Source organism: Chelon labrosus (assembly GCF_963514085.1).
Source record: "Chelon labrosus genome assembly, chromosome: 7".
NCBI classification, from domain to species: domain Eukaryota; kingdom Metazoa; phylum Chordata; class Actinopteri; order Mugiliformes; family Mugilidae; genus Chelon; species Chelon labrosus.
In genome coordinates, this window is record NC_140343.1 from 16547568 (window position 1) to 16574249 (window position 26682).

The window sequence follows — 26682 nt, forward strand, 5'->3', positions numbered from 1 at the left end:
GGAACCACTGCCCATCATGGTTCTTATTTTAAATTACCGTGCATTGCAGATATTTTAACCTTAACCGTGGAAAGCAGTTTTGAGGTTACATATTTGTACTGTACAAGAGGGGAAAAGCTGGGAGAAAATAAAATCTATTTATGTTATACTGAGTGAAGCTGCTTTGCCCCCAGGGATTTTGTATATATATATTACACTGATTGAAATAACGAAGCCTTTTTGTGGCACATCTGCCCACAGAGCTGTTCACGCAATAAGCAGAGTATTTTTATTCCTCGCATACCTCTGTTACTTTCATGTTTATGCATGCCAGCCAGCCGCAAAATAAGGAGGAACGACTCCATGCAATAATACAAATGTGCATTGATGTTGCGTCTAGAATGCTGCTCCCACCGCTAGACGAAAATTGGAAAAAACACAAAAGCAATCTCTGACATGCAATTAGAGGAGCTCGCTAGGTATTGATGTTAACAGCGGTTGTTTCTGCTAATGAACATGGCACGCTAAGAAATTTGAAATAATAACCCAATAACAGTTTTAATGCATTTGTATTGGACGTTTAAAGCTTTTGTTCCCGGCTGTCTCTGAATGTGTCGCTGATCTTAATGATGATTTCTGTTTTTTTGCGTTTGTTGGTGTTGTTCCCTCTACCTCCACAGGGTGCTTCCTCCAGCTTGGTGGTCAAGTTCGCCGACACGGACAAGGAGCGCACCATCAGACGTATGCAGCAGATGGTTGGGCAGTTTGGCATTTTTAACCCAGCCATCGCCCTTCCCTTCAGCACCTACAGCTCTTACGCACATGCGGTGAGTTGGAAATGGCATATGTAGCATGTGCAGTATATGTGTAGATATCCAAATGGGTTATTACCTAACCTGGGTAATAGACACAAATTTAATTGCAAATGATATATCTATTATTGTTCTATTGAATGACCACTTGAGTGTGAAAGTTGTTGCTGAGAGGGATGAAAACGCTGCAGTAGCCATCAAGGTTTTAATGTTTTCCTTTACCCCTATATGGCGTTGTCTTCAGCCACAGTAAGCAGCATTAGTCCCGAAGTACATTGATTGACCAGGGACTGGTCTACTAATGACTACATTTAGCTGTTTAAGATAGAGATATTTTCCTCAGGATGTGGTTTACAGCAAACCAGTGGCCAAAAACTCTCAACCTGGACCTTATTTCTGGCATAAAATACGATCGTTTACTCACCCATATTGTGTCATGTGTAGTCAATCAGGAGATATTTAGATCTGCGTATATCCTTATAATGGGAGTGACTGGGGCACCAAAACGCAGCCTCTAAATATGGCATTATCTGCCGCGAAACTCGTTCATTTCACCAATAATTTGTTATGATACGCTAGTGTTATTCCCCGTTGAGTCCGCAGTTACCTGTTATCATCATCTAGGGTCTGTAGATTGACCTGCAGACCCCAGGTGAAGTCTTCTGACCTGGATGATTTCATCTCTGAGCGCCGCGCGCACCTGCAACGTCAGCTTGTTTACCTGTAATTTGCTACTGCTGTTTTTTTGCAACATGGCTGAATATTTTTCCGAATCTGAGGTTGTGGACGAACCATAGCAAATTAACAAAATTGGTGATATGAACGAGTTTCGCGGCAGATAATGCCTTATATAGAGACTGCGTTTCGGTGCCCCAGTCACTCCCACTATATGGAAATATGCAGATCTAAATATCTCCCGATTGACTAGAAATGACACAGAAGTTATATGGGTGAGTAAACGATCGTGTTTTATGCCAGAAATGAGGTCCAGGTTGTAAAAAACAGTAGTTCCCCTCTGAACTCTACTGTTTTTGATAACAGACATTGGGCTAACATGTTCGAATTAACTGTATAAACCTAAAAGGAGGCATTACTACGTAAGTAATATGTTTGCAGGTGGTTTCTGCTGCCGTCAACTGGCACAAAAAATGAGTTAATCCAGTGGCACATCCATGAATTTACTCCACCAACCGTGGCAATAGGAAGATAAGGGCTGTTGCCGTTCAGTTTAAAGCCAGTATCTGGTGAATTTAGTGGCTTTGTAGTAGCTACCACACCTTCTTCCTGTTTATCTCATCCAAGCATAATGAGATTAAGAACTGCTCCAAACAAAGAGGCTGAACTCCTTTTCACCTGGATTATATCAGTTTCTCTTTCTCCACATGTATCTACAAAAACTCCAAAATCGGAATACTTGAATTTTGTTGCCCCGATGTTTCCAAATCTTTCACTTTCGGTGTGTAACTGAGCCAGGAGAATTCAAGTCATACATGGGACAAACTATTTATTTATTTTGCCTTGGCTCTCAATTGCTTCCAATAAATGTATGGATAGTTTAGGATCTGACTCGCTGAAATCTGCTTTTTACTAAAAGCTTTTCGAGTCATTTAATTTCACACCGAGCACTTTTATCTCCGCTTTTCCCTATTTTTTATTTTTTTTTTTCTGGCGCAGGTGAAAATCAGCTTGGCAAACTATCATTACCGCCATCGCCAACACTTTGAACTGTTCTCCTCTTAAACAGTGCCGCCATTCCATTACACCCAGGCTTTCGCTGCTCTCTGCACGTAGGCACATGCACATTTAGTTAGCTTGTACCCTCCAACCCCTTCATCAGCTTCTCTCTGCCCTCCTACCAACGCCCACCTACCCCCTTAGGCCATGGCACCATACGCACACACACCCACACACACACACACAGACTCTTGGCTCTTTGATGAGTTCAGACAGCCTATGCAGCCCCTCTTCACTCTATCACACTGCTTCTCTAGCCTTCCCCTCTCCCTCCCACTGTCCCTCCCTCTGGGCCCATGAGATGCTTCAGGGGCCACAGAATATTCCACGGGCAACTTATCTGCACACAAACTTTCTTCTTCCCCGCTGAGCCAGAGCACACACATGCACACGTACAGTATACACACTACCTACTTGAAAAGCTTCCCATCCAGCCTTGAGATAAAAATAAAGAAACAGGACAAAACAACACATAAATACACATTAACGTCTGCACAGAATTTATTTACAGAGAAGCAGGAACACAAATGCATCTTTTCCTGTACTTATTTGGATGTAAGAGTTATACATTTCTGCTTTTTTTTTTTTTTTTTTTTTAAATGCCAGGATTAATTGTTGGTGTTAGCCAGGTCTTGAGGGCTTATCCATTTCCCTCATTTTCATATCACAGCCATGGGACCTACTGTGAAATGTGCAAATTGACCATCCCAGAGTAATTGCAAGGCCATCTCTTGTGCTCTCTCCAGTAAAACTCCCACCTTCATTACCATTCATGAAATGCAGCCCTTTCCCAGGAAATGTGGAGAAATGCAAATGTTTAAGGGTGGTGGAGGCAGTGGCGGTCTGCAGGGAGACCATTGTGCCCCGCTCAGGTTGGCCATGACTCTTATTTACTGTGGCAGAGACCCGTGTCGGCTCATACAGACGCACACAAGAGTGTACACACTCACGTACACTGCACGGCAAATGCTCTTTCTCCCTCTCTCTCTCCCCCCTCTCTCTCTCTCTCTCTCTCATATACGCACATAAGAGCAGGATGATGCTAGGAAATTGAGTTCCGAGTGAAAGTAACAAGGGCACAGGAGATACTTCAGCATTAGAGAGAATCAATTACCATTAAATCTAAAGGAGAAATTGCATGTATGTGGTTTCTCGACACAAAGATTATACGGCATGAATGTTGTTAGTGAAGGTGAAATTCTCCTTGTTTTAGTATTATGAATCAGAGGCTATGGACGCCATGCACCTGCATATAATGAATTCACCAAAATAAAGAAAGTTGGTGGAGAAACTTCGAAAGAAGGCAACCTTGGAGATAAACTCACCTCAACTTTTGATAAAACTAATGAGAGCACGAGAGGCAGCAGAGGCATTTCGGCGATACTCTTCTTGTTTTTATATCTCACTTAAGACTTTTTTAATGGATCTAAATACTGGTTTGGTCCGCTAGGTGCGTAATAATGTGGAATAAAGTGAAATATTAGTTATCTTTAGCGTGGCTGTCCAGCTTGTGCAGCAGCTATGATTACATTAGAGTCACTGGTGCTGGCTACACACACACGTGGCGTGCAGTCTTGATTCCTCATGCAGCCACCAGGAATGTGCTGAATGATACGATGAATGTTTCTTCGCTGCAAGATAAACTACACGCATTCCCCCAAGACGAAAAAACTGCAATGACAGAAAAAGGACTTTATCTCCAAAGACACACTACATGTTCGCCTACTCTCCATATACACCGGCCAAGAGAAGAGGAGGTGGGCACGGTATAGAATACAGACGTGGGGAGAGATGGTGTGTATGTATATATATATATATATATATATATATATATATATATATATAGCTATAACCAGCGAATACAGTAAATGGTAAATTCAAAGAGCTACCTCTCCACTACAGCAGTGGATAGGATTATAGAGTTGAGCTGACAGCCAGTAAATTGGATTTTAGTCAAACCAGGAGAGGGAGGGGGCTCTGAACACAAATTGGAGGGGTACAACACTGACAACATATGCCAAAAATGAGAAATGTGCCATTTTTACGATAGACACAGACACTGGTGTGCTCTCGGGAGACATCCTATTTGCAGAAAGGTGATTTCATAAAACACAAGGCAAAGGAAAGCGAGAGACCGCGATTCCATGTTTCAGTCCGGTGTTAGTGGTGAGTGATAATAGTTCTACCATGAATCGCTGAATACAAGTAATAAAACCAGCTTTTATTACCCTTTGTGTTTTCCCTTCGAGGCACAAACATCCTATTTGTACACAGTTAGATTTGATTTCGAGTCACTTTTCTCCCCTCGTCCTCTGAAGTGGTGCCAGCCATTTTAGCTTGTGTCTTTAGCTGGAGGACTGTGTCATAGTACATGAGAGAAGTTTTGGATTTGGAGGCACCTCCAGCACCGCGCTCTCCCTGAAAGATGCATAAGACCGAGTGTGAGATGGATAAACGAAAGGAGAGAAAATGGTTTAACTTGCCGCTAATAGTGACAGTGTGTGGGTGGATGAGAGGGAGGATGATGGCTGTAAACTCACATTAGGAAACATCTCCCCCTGTTGGAAGGACATTCCAACAGAGTCTTTTGCAGAGCAGCACACATGAGAAGTGATGGTAACAGATTACTGCATCATTTGACTTCACTGTAAACTGCCCACACACACACACACACACCAGCATGTGTGTGACCTGATTTTGTTTTATTACACTTGCGAGGACTTTCTTTTGACAGCTGCTGCATATGTCTTGACGCACACACACTAATGCACACACATAACAAAGTGCATCAGAGATGAAAAAACCTATTAAAATCCTCCGGTGGAAATATCGCCAGCTAGCATGGTGGTAACAAATGAGGCCCTTGAGCTTCACTCGTCGGTCTTCAGTCTTTTAGTTCACCTCATTGACCCACTGTCTCCCTCTCTCTCTCATTTTTTCAACCTCTTTCACCCCCTCTCTCTCTTCCTCTGCCTCTCTTTGTCTCTCTCTCTGCCCCGTCTCCCTCCGTCGCCGGCTGGTTGGGCTGTGAGGGGTCACATGTGACAGTGCTGAGAGTCAGCGAGTCACAGAGCAGCGCTACAGAGATAATTGCCATGTGATAAAAAGGTGATTGCCTGCTGGCATCAGGGGAGAGTAATGCCATCAGGTTGCAATAAAAAAGCAGATGTCTGACACTAAATGAATGCTGCTAGAGCCCGGGCAACTTTCCTTTTTCCTTTTCATCTCATACACTCCTCTTTTGTCCCCCTTGTTTCTGTCGCCTTTTCTTCCCTCTTCCAAGAAGAAAGAAAAAAATATGAAGAAAAGGTTGTGCCTGTGATGAAGAGGACTCGGTTGTGCTCATTCTCCGCCAGAGACATTTTCCTATCTTCTAGGTAGTGCATAAATAAAGGAAGGGGAATGGCTTTTGAATATAATGCCTTTGAAAATTTGAAAAGGAAAGGAGGTGAGAAGAAAAGAATATACATACAAAAAGTAAAATGGAATGACTTTGAATATCTCTGTCAACATAACCACTACTGCTTTCTGCTCTTTAGTTTATTTTTTTATATCAAAGCCAGTTGTCATTAACCGCTGCATTTCAACATAATTACATGCTTGAGTTTCCAATTTGCCGGATTTTAATTTGGAATGAAGCGTCAGTGACTGCCAGAGTTGTTATCCATGACAATCTGATGAATGTATTGCATTATCTAAGAGATAGGATAGTATTCTGGACATGCTAGTATTTACCACCACTCCATTATTACTTCATCCAGGCCTGCAGTTTGTATAAGGTCAACAACGAAGAGGCTGCAAGCTTATTAGAATCAGCCCAGAGAGTCCCTATCCTCTCTGAAAGCAGCAAGTATGTAGAATAGACAAAAAAACAATGAGTGGTGTGACAGTGTATTTATTCTCTAATTCCAGCCCAGCCCAGAACCTTCATCCACCCTATTCACATCCTAATAGGGGGGCAGTCACAGCATTGCCAAAGCAAGGGAGCCCCAGAACCTCTAGACCCCTTTGTTTGTTTCTCTGCCATTGCTTTTGTTTAGTTTCTTGTTCCGTTTCTGTCTCTTTCAGCTATGCCTCCTTAAAGGCTCAATTCATCTTATTTGGAAAGGAATGGATGATCCTCATTTGTCACGTTGATAAAATTATGCAAATGACAAAAGGCGTTAATAGATAGCAGTGGCAAGTCATGTGGCTAATGAATGAGGCGCCGGCGCTCGGTATTCTGCAGCAGGACAGCCGCTTTCAGGTTACCTGACAGGGCCACTGAGGGAAAATAATTGGCTTTTCCGTTGCAGGGTCCCCATGCAAATACAAGCAGAGTGGCATTCCATACCTCTACTGTCTCACAGTGTCGCCATTAGCATTAGTGCCAGTGGCAGAGGAGTTTGATTTCTGCTTATACGAGTCAGTTTCAGGCCACGGCCATCAGCAGCTCCCCTGACACATGCAATCTATGCAGTATTAAACAGATGTGGAGAAAGGGGCAAGAGGTCGGTCCAACTGTGTTTGTATTCGTATACCTACCTACATAGCCCCCAAAAGAGTATTGATTCCCTAGATAAACCCACCGCTTCACAAGCTGCAAAAGCCATTGTACAACGATGGATTTTCCTCTGAATTAGGCATGCAGCATGTGGTTTGCACAGGGAGAATTTAAACCGAGTGCGGAAGCTCGAATAGTCTCGATCACTCTTCATGCATGTTGTGCAGACGTGTGTGGGTGGGTGTGTGTGTGTGTGTGTGTGTGTGTGTGTGTGTGTGTGTGTGTGTGTGTGTGTGTGTGTGTGTGTGTGTGTGTGTGTGTGTGTGTGTGTGTGCGTGTGTGTGTGTGTGTGTGTGCGAGCGCAGTTCGGGGCAGCGGTGCATGTGAGCATGTCCTATGCATATGAATAAATACTCTGTGGGCTGCATTTGATGGAAAATAGTTTCAGCTCCTCCTCTCACTTCTCACTGCAGAAATGCAGAGTGAATGAAAGACTATTGATTTTATCTCTTTGTGGGGTTGTCCAGAGGGTGAAAATCGACTGCCATTTAACGACTAACATACTGTATTACTAACATGGTCTGGAACCTGAGTTACTGTCTGTGCCTGCTTTAAAAACATTGTTCCAATGACTCAGAGTCGGTATTTAGTGGTATCCGGTGTTGCGCATGAAAAATATGAACGCGTTCTATGAACTGTGAGCGCAGACGTGGGTTTCGGTCAATCTGGAGGGAAATGACGACGTTCAACCCCGTTCAGGAAAAGAAAACAGAAAAAAAAAACGACGTGCAATTTACGGCATACAGCGTGGCTGTGGCAGCTGAAAGAGAAGACGTCTCCGGCACCGCAGAAGAAATTGATCCAAACAAACATTTGAAGGAGTTATTTGAAAAAAGTGCAGTACAGACTCTGTACAATTTTCTGCAAATTGTGCCCACCGGGTCTGAAAAAACAAGTCCGGCTGTCCACCACGTCACTGTTGAATTTGAAGCGACACATGGAGTTGAAAAAAAAAAAATGAACATGTCTTAAAAAAAGTATGAACATGAACTAGTTCACTTTAAAAACTGAACTTTGAACTGGTTCTTGTTTAGTGTGAACTTGCACGACACTGGTGGTATCTCCAAATAATGTGCCGTTCTGTTTAATGAAGAATACTTTGTTTGTCAAAAATACATCTTTAAAACAACTTTTCAGTTGCAAAGACTGTGGCCACTTAACGTTGTTACAACTCCCAATATATTCTGTTTGCGAAATGCCTTCTATTTTGGTAAAAAAAAAATTTAAAAAAAAAGTAGCCCAGGGAGAGGCCTGCTGGTTTCCGAATGAATTATAAAACAAAGCAAATTTTAACTCTGAATCAGTGTCGGGCTGCGAGCACCAATCATCACAAATACATCAGAAAAGTCAGAGATAAGTCCAGGGAAAAACAGACGAGAGTGGGAGACGTCTGTGGCATTTCTATACAGCCAAAGAGTATTGTGGAGTTTGACAATTGCAGGGAAGAAGCAGTGCAACTCTGAAAACTTGTTCCCCGAGCGCAGAGATAATGTGCACATGTCAATGCCTTGATTTGTATGAGCCCAACAGACAGCTATTAAATCGTTTCTGCAGCTGGTGACAGGCTTCCTGCTGGGAGGACAGACAGATTCACTAAACATAGGTTGACAGGCTTCTTTTTTCTTCTCTTTCTTTTATTCCGCTCTACTTTCTCCGTACTTCCCATGCACTATCCATCCATCAACCTCAACATACATTCCTCCCTCTGTTCTACCCTTGCTGTGTTTCGCTCTTTCTCCCCTTCCACTGTCTTTGTCTGACTCTTTCGCAACTTACTATATTTTTCCATTACCATCTGTCCTCCCCTCACCTCTCTCGCTCCCGCTTCTCCCTCCTGCTCTCTCTCGCACGCCCCATCTGACCATCCTCTCCTCCACCCATCTCACCGTGTCCCTCTTCTTTAGCTCATGCAGCAGCAGGCAGCCATCATGGCAGCAAGCCACGGAGGTTACCTTACGCCTAGCGTGGCTTTCCCCGCCACACAGATCCACCAGATGGGGGCGCTCAACATCAACAGCCTCCCACCCACTCCCATGACCCCGGTGTCGGGTGAGTTTCATCAAGCCCTGGGTGAGCACTTCAGTTTCATTCCCTTTCCTGTTGTGTGAGCTTGTGAATTTGTACCATGCCAGTGATATCGACTGTTATTTTAATGTCAGCATGCATATCTGTGTGGACGTCTTTATATGTGCGCGCGAGCGTGTGTGTGTGTGAAAAATCACAATGAAAGACTGGTGCCGCATCATGGCCAAAAGAAGGAGAGCTCGGTAATCCAAAATTATTCCTCTGGAGGAAAAGAGAGGGGAAAGATGAAAAATACATTCAGCAGGATTTGCATGTTTATGTTGTTTGTGAATGCTGGAAATATTTGGGGTTACTGGCAGCAGAATAAGGAATATCAATAAGTAAGTTTACAGATAAGGCGCTAATTTCCCCGTAGTATTGTGACCTTGTGCTTTGAAGCACTTGCGCATGATCTGCATGCAGTTGGTTTTGTTTTCCATAACAAACACCACCTATGCAGATACATTACAGAGGAAAGGGAAGGACTTTGAAATACATACCCACTGCATAACATTTGCTTATTCAGCAGTGCTTCTTTTTTTTTTTTTTTTTTTTTTTCTTGAGACAGAGGAAACTTCAAGCTTCTCCACTCAACAAAAGAACAAATATAAATAATACAGTATCCCGGCCTTTGTTGTGGCTCGTTCACCTACTTTGTCAACACTGCAGTATTGAGTTTTAAAGGTGATGTCTTTGGTAACTTTAAACCAATCAGCAGGAGAGAAAGCGGCGTCACAGGCGCAACAAGGCCTCTTTTAGATTTTCTTCATGGCGATCATGAAAATCCCGTTTTGCAAGCTGGCTGCACTTTGTCAAATTCTTGCTGAACTGTACTTTTTGTGGGGAGAATAGTCTCTCACAATAACTTGGTTGCTCATCACAGTTCGCAATAGCCAGTTCAGTTCAACTACACAGACAGTTAGCGGACCAGGTGTACAAATAATATAAGAGAGTCTCCAGCAGAAGCTGAACCGCGTGAGTGAACGTGCTGTATGTCTTCGCAATATCGTTTTCAACATCGGGCAATATATCTAGAGAGGAGCCCCATTTGTCAAATATTCACACTGATGTTTTCAGTGCAAAGTGTGCACTTTTGGCCGTGTATAATCAATCTGAGACAGTGATTAAGAGTGGAGCTCAGTCTTGCTGAGAAGCTCTTATTTTGATGGGTATACCACTGACAGTATTGCAATTCAGATCTTTGTGTTCAGCGTGCATACCTGTATTTTGCAACACAATAGTGCTGATGAAAGGCCGTGCAACCGTACTGCAAGGAACTCAGTGTGTGTGTGTGCATGCGTGTGTGTGTGTGCATGCGTGTGTGCGTATATGAGTCGGGGAGTGTCTTTGTGTGAGAATGCCTTGTCCTTCAGTGTCATTGAACTGTATTCTCTTGAAAGCGAAATCGGCGACTGTCTCCAGAGGAAATATTGCTAATACTGCTCTCAATAGATCTGTAAACGGCAAAGAATTGACTTCTGTTTCGCAAAACTGAGGTTTCACATCAATGCCAGGAGCCAACATCTTTAGGCGTATAATAAATCTGCTTATGATGGTGATATAGGAAGCTAGAGAGAGGAGACGCCGTCTTTCAGTCTGTGAATCAGATGCGTGTGAAGCGGTGCCTTTTACGCTGTCTACTTTAGGACATGTCTCTATGTAAGTTTCTGTTGTCTGATTACCTTTTAGTGTTGAATGTGATATATTATTAATCCTGCAGAGAAAGCATGGTTTTCATGAAGTCTCAAGGACTATCATAAATAAGAAATGTTTTATTTCCCATTTCCCTCATTCATTAATCTGAGTGTGGCTGCCAGCAGCTGCAGGAGTGGTAGTCTCGCTTGCTGCTTTGGTATACACAGCTATTTCTCTCTTCTTCTTTCACACTTGTGTCTATGACTTATTTAGAGTTCATTGAAGGAATACATAACGTTACTGGCAAGGCTGTCTGTATAAGTAGGCCAAGAGGCTCTGACACTACTGAGAGACTGTAAGATGTCTGCCACGAGTCAGTGGAATAATTCATTGTAATATCAGAATCTGTTTTAGGGCCTGGGAGCAGAGTGCCTCTCTGATTCGACAGAGGTTTAATTTATGCATTAAGTTGTCTCATCAACCAAATTAGAGCTCAAAACAAATCTATAAATTCTGACATTTGGCAGCTTTACAAAAGTATAAAAGGCATAAAGGTTAACGTCCCATTTCCTTCCAAAATGAAAGCTATTACCTATTGATAGCCACGCTACCAGCTTTTCTGGATTACACACGCTGCACTGCATTAACATAAAGCTCCAATAATGGTTAAAGAGATGAAATACCTGTCTGATCTTGGGGCGAATGTGTGACATTAGTCTTTTATTTAAACGATCAGCGTACCCTTTGCAACATAAAAAATCTTGTTTGACAGCAGGCCAAAGCACAAAGAGGCTCAGAGGTTAAGGGTGTTACTCTGAAAACAATGAGACATCCATTTGATCAACAGATGCGGAGCATTTAAGCTTGATGGTGCATAAGCCGTTTGCCAGATGGTTCAGCTGATTAGAGCATGTATCCTTACAATGATGCATGATGATGCTTTTTGAAAATAATGCTCACCAGGTGCCGCTCCCCGAGTTCTGCAGGAGAAATAAAAGTTAAACAAAACAAGGACGAGAGAGGGAAAATCGGAGTAACAGGAAGAGAGGAAGAGGGGGAGAAAAAGAGGGAGGGAATGGAGAGAGATGTGAATCCCGCTGGGTATATGTGGCGAGGAACACGCAGTGTCAAGGATCCTTTGTTAGGATGTGAGAAGTGTGTAATCAAAGTCCCTCTAATGTTCTGTTGCACGGTGCCGCTCTACACTGAAGATGTACATGCACAAGTGCATATTACACAAAATATACTGCAGATGCTCCACAGCCAGAGACAACCAGCCGGGCTGGATGTGCCACAACATCCCTGCTGGATGCAAACACGGTTACGCCACTGATGCAGAACACTGTCATGGTGACAAACACCAGGAAACTAATGAGCTGTTTGACATAGTGATCTTTCTTAATACCACCTCTCCTCCATGGCTTGTGCTACATGTTATACAGACATGTGATTTTCAAGGACTAATCCTAATGCAAACAAAAGCTAATTGATAGATGAGGTTAAAAAAAAAACAACAACATTTGGAACAAATTATGAACAAACCTTTACGATACACTAATAGTCACGTCCAAGTCATTTGGATGACTATAGTCAGATCATAGCTAGGTGATACAGCTGAGAGAGGAACACCCATGTCTTAACTGATGATATGACCTCCAGCTTTGATGAAACTGTAAAGATACATTCCCCGAAGTTGCTTTTACAACTTTTAGATTGAATTCATTTTCAAGGGCAAATGTATTAATCTGGAAGCATGTTCAATGGCTCAAGCTGCCATTGTTTCTCGCGTAACAAAAGTCCCGTCTTTCATTTTAAACCACGCCTTTTGCATTAGTATCACGACAAAACTCAAGAGTGGAAAAGAATAAAGGTATCCCCTGCCCCAGCTCTTGCCTGGACCAGATCTAATTTACATGAGCGAAACGGAGGTTTGCATGAGCAACGGAGCTGCACAAGCTGCCCAGCTGGTCTGCTCTGGGATCTGAAAGTCAGGCACATTGCTATGGTCATTGCATTGCATGCATATTAGCCTCAGAAGTAGAGCAGAAAGTTGCTGTATTTAGTACTAATGGATTGATGGATCAACTTTCAAATAGTCTCAAAATCTGCTGAACATAAATCACCAAAGTCGCAAGCAATTATCGTTCATATGAAATTGCGTTAATTAAGTTAAAATCTTATCTGGCCTCTCGCTTGGTGCGCTGCAATCCAACGGGAACTAGATTGCGTAGTCTGGAACGGTTTGTGTACATTGCCCCTAAAGGCTTGGAGACCAGACGCTGTTATCTGTCCAACACAATACTTTTCGAGCCTATTTCATATTTCAGTAGCAGTTTGGAGGAAGCTTTTGTCTGAGAAACTGTTATTGGGGCTAGACGGAGAGAGTCGTATCTAATCTGGAAATATATTAGACAAGTGGTGCGGTGCTCCTCATATGGTGGTGGGATCGTTACAATTGTTAGGCCTTTTTTCTGGATTTATAGACTCAACTCATCAATGTTTGGACCTTCGTTAGCTGTTTGTTGTTTCTCCAAGGATATTGGACGTTGAACTGCAGCTCAAGATTGATGGAAATGTTTTCCACAAGCACATTGTGGACTTTTATTTAATTTTACTTGGCTTACGTACAGAGTTGTGTCGTCAGCATACAGACGCGTTCTCTTGAACATGAACATGAATTTTGTTGTCTCTCCATCTGTATCTGTGATAGACACACCACCAACGTGCCCATTTGGATGCTGTGAATTCTCCAGGCCATAAACCTGCTTTTATTCACCCATGGACTCATTGGACACAGTATTAGCAATCCTTGCACTACCGTTAGGGCAGGCTGAAGTTTTTTTTTTAATGTCCAGTCCAACTGATGCAGACATTTGCGTTCTCACATTCAGCTCCTCGGATTGATGACCAGAAAAGCTCAGAGCTTCAGCGTATGTGTAATAAAACCGCTCTACTCACATTTTTCTTTGTGTGTCAACTGGCCTTTGAAATAGCTGGCCTTCCCATAGTCACATTTGTTATTCACACCGGACAGACGTTTTCTCTGGTGTCACATTTTAAATCAGTTAGATGAAAACATCTGTTTTGAGTGCCTATTACTTGCTCCAGCAAAAGACAGTCCTTGCGCTGTGAATGACTCTCTCCACTCTCCAGTACGGGTAGAGCATTTATAATTAGCATAATAAATACTACTGTCGCATGTGAAGACTGCTTTCGTGAGACAATCATTGCAAGGAGCATATCGACAGCTTCCCTAAGAAGAAGCCTGCAAGAATGCGAATGTAATTTTGCTTCCATAACGTAGACAAATAGTACGTATGAAACGTACACATACATAATGCGAAGCAGGGCAGGCTTCTTTAGTGCAGTAATAAACAGCGGAGAATTGAGGGTTAAGAGCGGGCTGTGCAGAATATGTAATCCGTTGTCCCGTAGCTTTGTATTCGCCCGTGCAAGAGTGGGGAACAACATGTCATTATTACAGTCCGATACACGCTGCACATCCTGACAGCCACATGTATATCGTCATTCCTGCGTGCGCATCATAAACAGGCTATGAATACAATTTCCCACAATGCAGGAACTATATGTTCACTGAAGTATAAAATGAAAATGTCTTATTGTTTTCTAGTAGAAAATATTTCTCCATTTCAACTGAGGAGAACGTTCTCTGGGTGTGCTCATGATGAATATTGGGCCGTTGTGACAGAAGGGATAAAGATGATGACTAGGCTACATAAATGGCTTTCCCATGTAATCATTGTTTTAGTGGGCATGGCCTTATGGTCCTCTCCTTATGTCATAACCCCATTCTGTGTCTCAATGCATGAGTAACCCACATACCATTGTGTTTATTTTTCTTTACCATTCAGTTTACTGTATCGGTGTGGTTGTTATTACGCTTATGATTCTTATGCTATCCAGTGCTGGATAAATTCTCCAATCATAACCTGACTGGACCCAGCCTTGGCTGCTGACCCTGGAACCTAACCATGTAAGGAGTCCACGCTACCACCTACCACACACCTACTCCCGCCATCCCTACGCTTACCCTACTCGCTACAACCGTTACACATACATAGATGGGCGCTCCCACAGCACGCCTAAGCCTTGGAAAATGAATTTGCCTGATGATGGAGAGGGTGCATTATCTGGTGGTACAGTAGAGTGCGTGTGGCCTGAGCAGACTAGCTGTCTCTAGCCCTCAGAATAGGAGCGGCAGTCTCCTGGGCCCTGGTAGGAGAATGGGCTGAAGCTGCAGTCTAATTCATCACGGCGCCGCAGGAAACAAGCAATCGTGGGGAGGCTTCATAAAAAAAAAAGAAATAAATAAAAAAAGGAAAACAGCGCAAAAGACACAACAGCTCTCATTGGACCGGGGCAATTCCCCCGGTCATTGCAGTTGCCTACCGGACTGTCAGGATCCTTGTGGTTTAAATGCTGAGACAGGGAGAGAAGAGGAAAGGAGAGGAGGAATCATTGGTAGAGAAAAGGAAAACCTTATATGTAATATATGATACAAGTGGTTGGAGGTTTCAGCGTGTGATGAACTGCATATTTACTACTGCATTAGCATAAATCTCATCGTATATTGGATGTGTTTTTTTTTGTTTTTTTTACACTATCGGAACTGACACTCAGAGCAGAGGCTTCCTTATTGAGGTACCAGATTGTGAGGATATGGTATGCTGAAGGGTTTCCGTGACAACCTGGGCTTTCTGTCTAATCAGGGTGAGGGTTTCCAGATTGAGAGGTCCTCAGGGGAGCTGTACTTCAACAAGCATGGATGCTTTGCCACGGAGAAGCCCTTTCAGAGAGACCTTCACAAAGTGGCATTCTGCTCAGAATGGGTACTTTGACGTCCCCTGCATAATTGGAAGCACTTTCTAAAGGAGGGTCCTTAAAATGCATCGAATGAAAGAGAAAAGGGAGCATCCAATTTCCATTCCACTCATAAACCTTTCTGCAGCTGCCTTTCCGGCATGTACATCATATGTTATGACCCATCCATTTGTCAAACTGCCAACTGTTGTTCTTTTGTCTTTTTTGTTTTATGGTGTATAAAAGTAAGAGACGTCTTTGTGTTTTTGCTACCTGCTCATTCAAGCAGATCTCCCTCTGTAATCTGCGTCTATCTAGTCCAGATCTTTTTCCTTTTTCTTTTTCCTTTTTTTTCCCCCCAGAAGTTGCATAGTGGTTTCATCATCTTGAGCAGTAGGAGCCAGCAGGGTATCGCACAAACACTACAGACAGGCTCATTTTTCACAGGTTGACTTCCCAGCTATCCTGCAGGATGTGTCACGACAAACGGCGGATATGTGACAGACTCACGTCGCACTCGTGTCCTTGCATTAGAGAGAGAATGCGGTGTAGCTTGTGGTCGCGGGCTTTGTGTGTTTAATGTGTATGTGTGTGTCTGCGTGCCACGTTTTTTCGTACACAATAAAAAAAAAAAAAGCACCTCTATGTGTACGTCTGTGTTGATAGATCATGACCGGTTTGTAGTATCATGTATCTCCATGCAGATGGAGTGCTAATGACCCAGTAACAGTGAACGTGCTTTTCCCAGCAGGCCTCAGCTCTCCACCAGCCAACATCACCACCTCCGCCGTGCCCAGCATCGTCACGCCCATCGTCAACGGATTCACCGGCATCCCTCATCAGCCCAACGGACACCCTGCCGTGGAGACTGTGTACACCAACGGCCTGCCGCCCTACTCCACCCAGAGCCCCACCGCTGCTGACACCCTCCAGCAAGCCTTCACTGGTGTACAGCAATACACAGGTACGACAGGAACGCTGCGTTTACTATTCTGTATTCCATTTGTTTTGTAAATGTTGAATGAGCAGCAGCTATGAGACAATTAGCCTACTGCAGGGCATTTCCTGTATGAGTGAGTTTCTTTGTCTTCAGATATAGTAGGACAGCGACTTAGAACCTAGCATCAAAAATCCTTTGATTACACGTGTTAGTCCTGTGCGTTCAACCTTAAAGGGGAACTACTGTTTTTCACAACCTGGACCTTATTTCTAGCATAAAATACAACCGTTTACTCACCCATATAACTTTTGTGTCACTTCTACTCGTTTAGGAAACAATTAGATCGGCGTATATCCATTTAGCAGGAGTGACAGGGCACCGAGACGCAGCCTCTAGATAACACATTATCTGCCGCGAAACTCGTTCATTTCGCCAATATTTTGTTATGATACGCTAGTGCTATTCCCCGCTGAGTCTGGAGTTACTTGTTATCATTATCCGGGGTCTGTAGATTGACCTACAGACCCCGGATGATGTCTTGATGTCTTCTGACCTGGACGATGTCATCTCTGAGTGGTGCGCGCACCCGCGGCGGTTGGCTTGTTTACCTGTAATTTGCTATTGCTATGGTTCGTCCACAACCTCGGAATCGGGAAAATATTCAGCCATGTTGCAAAAAAACAGTAATTATTCTTCAAATACAAATTATTTCCTAAACGAGTGCAAATGACACAAAAGTTATATGGGTGAGTAAACAATCATATTTTATGCTAGAAATAAGGTCCAGGTTGTAAAAAACAATAGTTCCCCTTTAAGCATCCTTAAAGGGGAACTCCGGCGCAAAATGAACCTGGGGTTAATAACACATGTGTACCGAGTTCGACCGTTCTCTGGTATTTGTTTTCATGCATTTGTTTTGTTAGTCAAATGTGACCAGTTTTCTTGCAAACCGCTATTTAGCGTATAACGCTAGCCTTCGGGGCACACCTACACATAAAAAGAAATCGCTATTTCTATACCACTAACAACGCTCACAATATCACCACACTTACACGGTAGCATAACTAGGGTCTCTACATGTAAACCGAAGCATTGAGAACTTTGCAAGTATACAGGCAGTTTATTAAAAAAGGAACACAGTACCGTTCGCGTCCGGCTCGCATATCCGGGCGGGCGCCATCTTGGGGAAACTGAACTCTCTTTCCTATGCTCTCAGTGCTTTCTTCCGGCAACAGACAGTTCAGTTTCCCCAAGATGGCGCCCGCCTGGATATGCGAGCCCGACGCAAACGGTACTGTGTTCCTTTTTTAATAAACTACCTGTATACTTGCAAAGTTCTCAATGCTTCGGAGTTCCCCTTTAACAGCACCCTCCGTGGATTTTAACCCTCCTCTCTCTTGCACCCCCCCCCCCTCTGTCTCTCTCTCTCTTCCCTGTCCGCAGCGATCTACCCAGCCACCACGCTGACTCCCATTGGCCAAACACTGCCCCAGCCACCCCAGGTCATCCAGCAGCAGCAGCAGCAGAGAGAAGGTGAGGGTGAGAGAACATTATTACTTTTGCACTTCACACTTCTCATCTGCTGTAATGGATATAAAAGGGGAGATGAGCGTCAGAAGCCAATATTGCTTTTACACTGCACACACCTCATCCTGCGGAATACCTATATAAAATATGTGAGGGTGAGAGAAGAATATTACTTCGGCGCCGTGCACATCTCATTCTGTGTAATGGATAAATAGAGTGGAACAGTGTTACTGAATGCAGTTCACATCTCATCTTAGGTAATAGACACATAAAGCATGAGGATGATAGAACTGTACTGTAGTGTACGTATTGAAAATAGGTTGTGCATTATCATCACAGCCCCATGTTTCTTTTTTTTCAGAGGTGATAATTAAAGCTTATGTAATGAAATCCCTAGCTGTGAGAACAGTCGTGCTGCAACCTAGATGGACAAATGTGGAAAGCGTGGTTGCAAGAAAATTGGGCCAGCTCGTTTGAAGATATTCAAAGTGACTTGCAATGTGATGATTTTCGCTCTCTCTCCTAATACATTTTTTAAAATGACAATGAATATAGGCTGCACTGAAGCTGTATAATTGCAGTGGAAGCATTTTTTTTATTATTATTATTTTTTCTATGCGAGAGATGAATTTGTCAGACAGGAAGTGTGGAAATATGAAGAAAGCCACATGTGAAGCACTTTTTTTCTGTTTCTACTCGTTCTGATATACAAATGTAACTGTGCCATATTTTAACATATATTGGGGATCAATATTAAGCATCCAGAAATGCAGAGGTACAGAGAGTAAAATCCATATTTAACCACAGTTTATTCTATAGACCCTCAAAGCCAACATCGAGCGGGGAATCAAATGCATTGTCAACACAGTCTCAGAAAGTCAAGGCAAAACCTTCCAGTCAATTTCTGTGTGTTTAAGATCATCAATATTTTAATACTGATATTGCCCAAGACACTTCTTTGCACACACTGCATGCTCAAGTCCACATGTAAGACGACACACGTGAAAGCAACAAACTCACAGCTGTTTTTCTCGCTCTGCTCCTCTCATTGGATCCAGGTCCGGAGGGTTGTAACCTCTTCATCTACCACCTGCCACAGGAGTTTGGAGACAACGAACTCATGCAGATGTTTTTGCCCTTCGGTACCGTCATCTCTTCTAAGGTCTTCATGGACCGGGCAACCAATCAGAGCAAGTGCTTTGGTGAGTTATTAACTGACACAGTTAGCTAAGAAGACCAAGACACAGAGCTGTAATTTCATTTTATTTTTAGTGTAACAGGTTGCAGATAACTGGTGAACTCCTTGAGAATATATATATATGAAAGTTATATACTTATTACATCAATGACTTTTTGATTATGTTTCTAACAAGTGTTGTAAACTGGCTGACTGGACTGAAAAGACCTAAGAACATTAATGTAAACCAAGCGGTGTAACCCTCACAACACAGAGATTACTCTCTGACTTTTTACTTCATTTGACTTCTTTTGACTTTACTTGTGGCTCAGGTTGCTCATAGGGCAGTGTGCATTGATTTTTAGACTAGAGATGGTGAAAAAAAAATCAGAAAGCCAATTGAAAACAAGGCTTAAAATGTGAGAGCACACTCCTAAATGAATGGAGCCTGCCTAAAAGTGAGTGAGATAGCTTGTTGTAAACCACCCCATCCTTGAAGGTGCTGCACTCAGATCAGCTTTTCTGGACCAGGTTGTCTGGAAATAACAAAAAATAATAATAATAAAAAAATTTAAAAAAAACAGGCAAAAATCAATTTTCAATGCAAATATATAAATATGTTTAAAGTACCAGAACATTTTTTTTTCTTTTGCTGTGTGAGTTCTGATATATATATTTATATATATTTATATAATTTTAACAGACATTTGTGGGTGTTGTGTAAAAACTCACAGCTTAGGCGTGAAGTTTCATAGTGAAAGATGATTTTATGCAGCTATTATTTTTAACCCGCTTAGCAAACAACAAATGTGTTGTATGCGTGCGTGTGTGTGTGTGTGCGTGTAAAACATTTATTATCTCAAATGCTGGTGCCTCTTATGACATTTGACAGCACAAAGACGCAGAGGATTGAATGATCTGACGGACTGACCTGAATTTGCATCTTGATGACTGCTGTGTTTTGGCATCGGCGCTGCAAAATAAAAAAACGCTGAGTACATTGTAGCCAAACTAGCCATGATGCAGTCGATCAGTGCCCATGTCCTTGTTTCTATTTGGCAGCTGCGTGACCTGGAAACCTTGAGGTGCTGTATCAGCATCCGCACCGCCTTTCCGTATCCCCGATATCTGTCAATACTTACACACCTCCACGCCTCCTGTCCCATTTAGCTCCGTCAGCCTGCACACACACACACACACCAACCAGCCCCGGGGCTTATAAAAACTTTGAGGAGGCAGGCAGTGATGGTGGGGGGGGGGGGGGGGGGGGGGGGGGGGCGAAGGCAAAGGACAATTATGGATCAGCATTTGTTTTCACTTCAGGGAACCACAGAACCCTTGGCAAAATTGATCACCAGGCCTGTCTCCCTTGGGAGACTTAATAACATATAAATTCATGAAGAAGAGCTATTTGCAGTATTGACGTACACACTGTGCATTTACAACATAATGTTAGGCCTGGGGAAGGAGAGAGCGCACCGGTGTAATTAATCTAGAAAGGAGAAAGAGGGGATAAACTTAGATTGATGAGGCGCAAAAGACAAGGAAAGGGAGAGACAGAGGGAGAGCACACGTGTAATCTGTGACAGGACTTAGAGGAAGGCTTAGAGCTCTAAGCCTGCTTCTCCTCTCCTTCTCATCTCTCTGCTCCCAGCCCAAATGTGTTAACCTGATGGTGGGTTAGGAGGTCACCTCCTTTCCCTGCCTCTATACTTTCCTCAGAGTTCCACTGAGCCCTCGCTCCTCGCCGTCCGGCTTTCGCCCTAATGGGCCGAACCACAGGCGAGCAGGCCGGGCAGACTCTCTCCCAGGTGGCTGTGGACGTGGAGATGCTCCCGCTGCTTTTCACGGGTCATCAACTGTTCCTAATGACGCCACAGACACAGGGGAGTGCATCAAGCGGAGACACACTCCGCTGCAGTTTCTGGTCACTGAATTCGCAAGGCTTTATATTTGCACATGACGGAAACAGGATGTTCGGTATTGGTTTGAGGAGGAGTTTATTGGGGGGAAATCGAGGGGTTTCTGTGTGCGTGGCTCCTTTTTGTCTCCTAGAGATGAACTGTGTGTGCTCTTGTTTTGATCAGACTATCTTCTGCTGTGACTTGTGCTCATTCATTTGTTTTCTTTTCTTTTTTTTGCATTTTTCAGAGATGTCAGGATACTAAAATGATATTACAAAGCTATAATGAGTTCATATTCACTGGGACATTGACAATAAATCATTAGATTTGGTTAGTACCAGCGGTTAAATGTGTTACCTTTGCTAATATTTGCTAATATCTACATTGTGCCCGTGCCCATGATACTATTTTCCTTTAATACTTAACTAGTATGGGACATTTGTCATTCCTCTTATCCTGCAAAACTCTGGACGTATAAAGCTTTGCTACATGACTCTCTGATGAACCAAAAAGCTGCTTGTCATTATATCTTGAGTCGACCAGGAGGCGACATGAGCGGAGTACCGTCCCCGACTTGTTTCACTCAGTGTCCAACCAAGTCTGTTAGATGTTAAAAAAAAGAAATCCAGTTCTAACACTCTGCTTTATGTTGTGAACATTTGTTTTTACTTTAAAAAGCAGCCTCCGTCACACTCACTGTGTAGGTGTGAAGTGCTTCCTGCCTCAACAACGCCATCTAGACTTCTTCAAGGGCTAAGCAGGTCATGATGACTGAGCTGAGAGTGAACCCTTTGTTCACATGTTTAACATTTTTTTTCTGTTTTCTGGCTGCCAGAGGTGTAATTTGGAACAAACACCATCTCCAGGTTATTTATTTAGCTTATTGAAGCACTCCCACGTTCCCCGCTTTCATGGAGCCTCTTTTGTTTTCCTCGCAGGTTTCGTGAGCTTCGACAACCCCGCTAGCGCACAGGCAGCTATTCAAGCCATGAATGGCTTTCAGATCGGGATGAAGAGGTTGAAAGTCCAGCTAAAGAGACCGAAGGATGCCAGCCGCCCTTACTGACACAGCCTACCTTCAGTATTCATTGCAGCAGCACAGGTGAGCTTAAAAAAGGGCTGCCACTGGCTCAACGCTCAGATCCGCAGCAGTGTTTCGGTGCGAGCTCAGGATTTAACCCCGGTTCAGATGGCATCGGTTGATTTTGGATGGCCTGAATTTAAGAGCTTTTTGTTCTTTTATCGATTCATGAGCTAGACAAATGCAAGGCCGTTAAGGTTGTAGTATCTGCACAAATGTGGAGACTATAAGGGGTTGATTTCATATGCAGCACAGCAGGCGTATTAATTATGAGAAAATCTGTCATCATTGTGATTGACAAAGATTGATTGGTGTGCCAGCGTGGGTTAGCTCTCTCCAGACCATTACGCTGATGTAATAGAGCCATATTGGGCTATCCAAAGTTGAAAGAAATGGATCTTTGGATTGACAGTTTAATGAGGAGTGAGATTTCAAATTGCCCTTTTTTTTTTCTCTTCTATCTTCCAGGTTTTAGAGGACACGTGAAGATATCTCGGAGGAGTTAAACTTTTTTTTCTTTGAAAGCGAAATATGTTTAAAAAAAAAAAAAAACAACGCGTAAGGAATTTTTGAAGACATATCAGCATTTACTTATGAAGATATACAGTAAGTTACGGCAGAAAAAGGAGATGCGAAATAGGAGGAGGAGGAGGAGGAGGAGGAGGAAGCGCTTCACCGGGGGACGTAACAGTCGCAGATGGCACAGTGCAAGAAAGACGAGAAGAAAAAACAACTCAAAAAAGATGTGATGAAACTGAACAACAGAACTTTTTTTCTTGTTGAGACTTGAATTGTTAATTAAGCAACAAACTAACAAACAAAAAAGCAGCAACAACAGATAGATTTCTATATACATATTATATACACATATATATATATAAGGAAAGAGGCGCTTGTGGCTTTTACTGTACTGGACAAATGAGGGTTAAAACTTGAAGATCAAAAAAAAAAAAAACAACAACAGTGGAAAAAAAGAAGCTATTCTACATGTCCACTGACAGACTTACTTTCTCTTTCCCTCTTTCTCTTATTCTCTCACCGTCTTTCTCAGCAAGCGCAGAACTATGACTCTTGGAGGTCACTGAGGTTTCCATTAGCAACAGTAGAACTGCAAATCTTTCACCCCTACGGGACCAAAGGACCAAACATTTTTATTGTTCTGAACAGTAATATATAGTATTGATGATACTAATACTACAAACTACTAATAATAATATTACAAGTTAAACTTAAGAAGAAATACTAGCTTCAGGTTGAAAAAAAAAAAAAAGAGCAAAGGGTTTTTGGTTTCTTTTTCCTTTTACATTTATAGCTACCGGGTTTTAAACTATTAAAACAAAATGGAAAAATGTAGAAAAAAAAAAAATAAAGCTATACTATTTTAGTGGCGTAGAATATATGGGTTAGACACTGTTTGGGGGCATGTTCAGATGTGTTCTTTTGCCACTCATCGCTTCATCTGCATTGTTTCATCTCGGAAGCGTTTACCTGTCGGTGTCGTTGTGTCGGAAGTAGGAGGAAACCGCCCCGTAGTGCCAAAAGTGACACGATAACGCCTCCTCAAAGCGAACGCCGTGGAGCCACGCTGTGTTTGGCCGAGTAATGCTGCCCTCTCCTCTTGACAGCTCGTTCCAGTTCCGTAATTGATCGACCTTGCGAATCATTCCATGTAATCATTAAAGCCTTGATAGTACAGATAATCTGACCATAAAGCACTGTGGTAAAAGTGCCACCCGGCTGAGGTGGATACGCAGCAGTAAAACAGCACCGCATCTGTAACTGCTTAATAAAATATACAAATGAGCCTGACAGACGTTGTAAAAATTTCCATCGGCGGGGTCACGGTGGTCCCCGCCGGGTCGTGCCCTCTCCCACTGCCAGGCTCCTCCAGCTGCTCTCGGCAGGCGAGTGCAGCTCTCCCTTCTTCCTCCTCCTCTTCCTCCCCCATCCCCTCTCCCTACTCTTCCTTTCCTCACCTCCAAGTGCCAGCGTATCTCTCTCTTAATAGGGACCATCAGTTCACGGGAGCCCCCAAAGCTAACCCACAACATAATTAGGATAATGATAATATTGATCAGATGGGGAGCAGCACTGCAGGGCAAGAGATGCACAATCAATTACACATTGGCATTTTGAATGAACTGACCGAGTGACAGAGTTCATTTTTTTTTTCTGTGTGGTGGGTTCACGGGAGTCTTTTTCTATCTTACTGTCAGCAACAGATTCCAAAATCTGAGGAAGGCAGCAGTCCTCTGGGACACTTTGAAGGTACTTAAATCTACATCATTATGGTAAATAAACTCTGTCGTTGGCTGCAGCAAGATCTGTATATAGTGTTTAGAGTAGATCGTTCCAAGTTCTTCAGTGAAGAGCAGCTGTATATAGTTTTTTTTCCGAAGGGTATAATAGCACAGTAAGAGCTTGTACACAGAGAGAAGCAGCCTGGCATTACCAGCCTTAGGAGGTCAAATTAAGAGCAAAATGATCCATCAATTAGACAGCAGCAGGCCTGTAAGTGTAGCTGCTACAGCTGCTGCTGCTGCTTTCACAGGACGACAGCTTACCATTAGCGCCGGTCACACATGGCTCCTATACGGCTTGGTCACGACACATCATGCCGTAAGAGATCGTGTGAATTAGCTAAACGACTGTCACATCCACGGTGATGTTTTATCATGAAGACACACGCATCCGAGATGAAACCTCTTCTTTTTTTTTATGATTTCCTTGCTTTTACTGCACCACGTGTTTTTTTCATTTCACTCTCTCATTTGTTCAGATAACTTTCTTCATGCTGTTTAGTTATTTTTTCTAATGACATTCATTGACTCACTCTCTGAAGCATCTTGCCCCTCAGGATTCTGCGAGACCTCAGCGCTCTGATCATCGCTCTAAACTTTAGCCACATCAGTGCTTTAGACATCGAATCACGGCGATTTTATTTGTGTGACTGCTGACTGATCAGTACCACGGAAGGGGGGGGGGGGTGCGTGATTCTTTCTCAGCAGGCCTCAGTGTCACCCCCCCGTTCAGCGTATGTTGTTCTGTTGCGAGCACAATTTAGATGCTGTAAGAAGAAAAGTTCAAAAATGCCTTTTCTCATCATGAATTGCCAAATTATGCAAAGCATATCCACTGCATTTCCTCATCCGACTCCAACGTGTGCCAGATTTCCTTAAAGACTTCTTATAAAACTCTTATGAATATGTTGATTTTCAGGAAGTGTTTAGCAGAATGAAATACTGATTTAGTGATACAGAAGGACGCTGTAGGAGGAGGGCCACTTCAGGCTGTAATTATATACAACGCAGTTTGCCAGGGAAAGGTTAGATTTCTTATATATTCGCCAGCAGACAGCTTCTTTCCCGTGGCGAGTTACTGTTAGTTTCCTTTCTGCTGTCAGGGCCAAGCAGCTTTAGGAAGCTGTGATATATGTCGTCTTTTCCCCGGGCCATACAGGGCCTTAGAAACCCAATCAGAAAAAATAAAAATCTTTTCTTATGGGATTTCTACTGGGGGAGTTTTTTTAAATTATTAAAATCAAATTAAATTTGGCCTTCACAACAGCTTGGGTTATGCAAATTAAAGATGCCAGCTGTGGCTGAAATGTAATGAGTTTGAAAAGACGTCGAGTTCATTTCATTCTCCCAAGAAGAAAAAAAGAAAACGAGAGAAATTTGACTGAACGCAGTTAAGACGGCGAAGGTCTGAGGTCGGAGGCCGTTGTGATTGAGTACATATCTACTACATGATTCAGAAAAAGGGTGATGAGATGGCCGGAGACAAAAAGATAAATAAATACATGAGTAGATGAATAAAAAAAAAAAAAAAGAAAAGAAAGAAAGAAAATGGCAGTAATGATCCCAGTAGAGGTATAATCAAGGTGCATGTGGTTGAGCTAAAGTTTTACATTGGTTTCACTTTTGCATTCATCTTTATTTCTTCATTTACTTGTTTTTGTTAAATACTGTTACTTGTCATGCTACCATGGTGCCCTTTTAATCTCTGAGCATGCTCAACGGGGGCTGGGAGGGTTAAAGATTATGGTACTACTCGTATTAACAATATGATTCTTAAACTATGGGTTGAATGCTAAGGATAGTAGCTTATTATAAATATGAAATCTGTATATTATGGAAAAATCAGCACAGGACCTTTCTTTACATATACGTTGGGGGCTTTGAAATGGGAGGAGGGGGGGTTGCGGGGGAGGTGGGGAGGGTTTTTTCGCTTTATAAAGATGTTAACTTTCTGGTTTCTCAGCACAAAGCATACAAAAACATAGGAACAGCAGTACGGAGTCTGGGAGTAGACTTTACTGACACACAGGACGCAAAAAGAGGAATCTCAGTACTATTCTTTAAACCTGGTGGAGACAATGCTGTTTACAGGTAGTATTGTTTTTCTTTCTTTTTTTGTTTTTTTTTAAAGGAGAGCGCCACCTGTTTTTGTGGCAGCGTCAGTA

The 26682-nt window shown here is 42.8% G+C and overlaps 1 protein-coding gene across 1 annotated transcript in view; it reads left to right on the plus strand.

The window, feature by feature from the left end:
- celf5a (cugbp, Elav-like family member 5a) overlaps window positions 1-22816 on the plus strand; it is a 169724-nt gene extending 146908 nt beyond the window's left edge. Inside the window, exons 6-11 of the mRNA XM_084548114.1 lie at window positions 660-806; window positions 8973-9138; window positions 16337-16552; window positions 17972-18061; window positions 19114-19257; window positions 22075-22816. Coding sequence (XP_084404240.1) covers window positions 660-806; window positions 8973-9138; window positions 16337-16552; window positions 17972-18061; window positions 19114-19257; window positions 22075-22202 — 891 coding nt within the window. The 3' untranslated portion in view covers window positions 22203-22816. The remainder of the gene's footprint in view (window positions 1-659; window positions 807-8972; window positions 9139-16336; window positions 16553-17971; window positions 18062-19113; window positions 19258-22074) is intronic.
- The last annotated feature ends 3866 nt before the right edge of the window (window positions 22817-26682 follow it).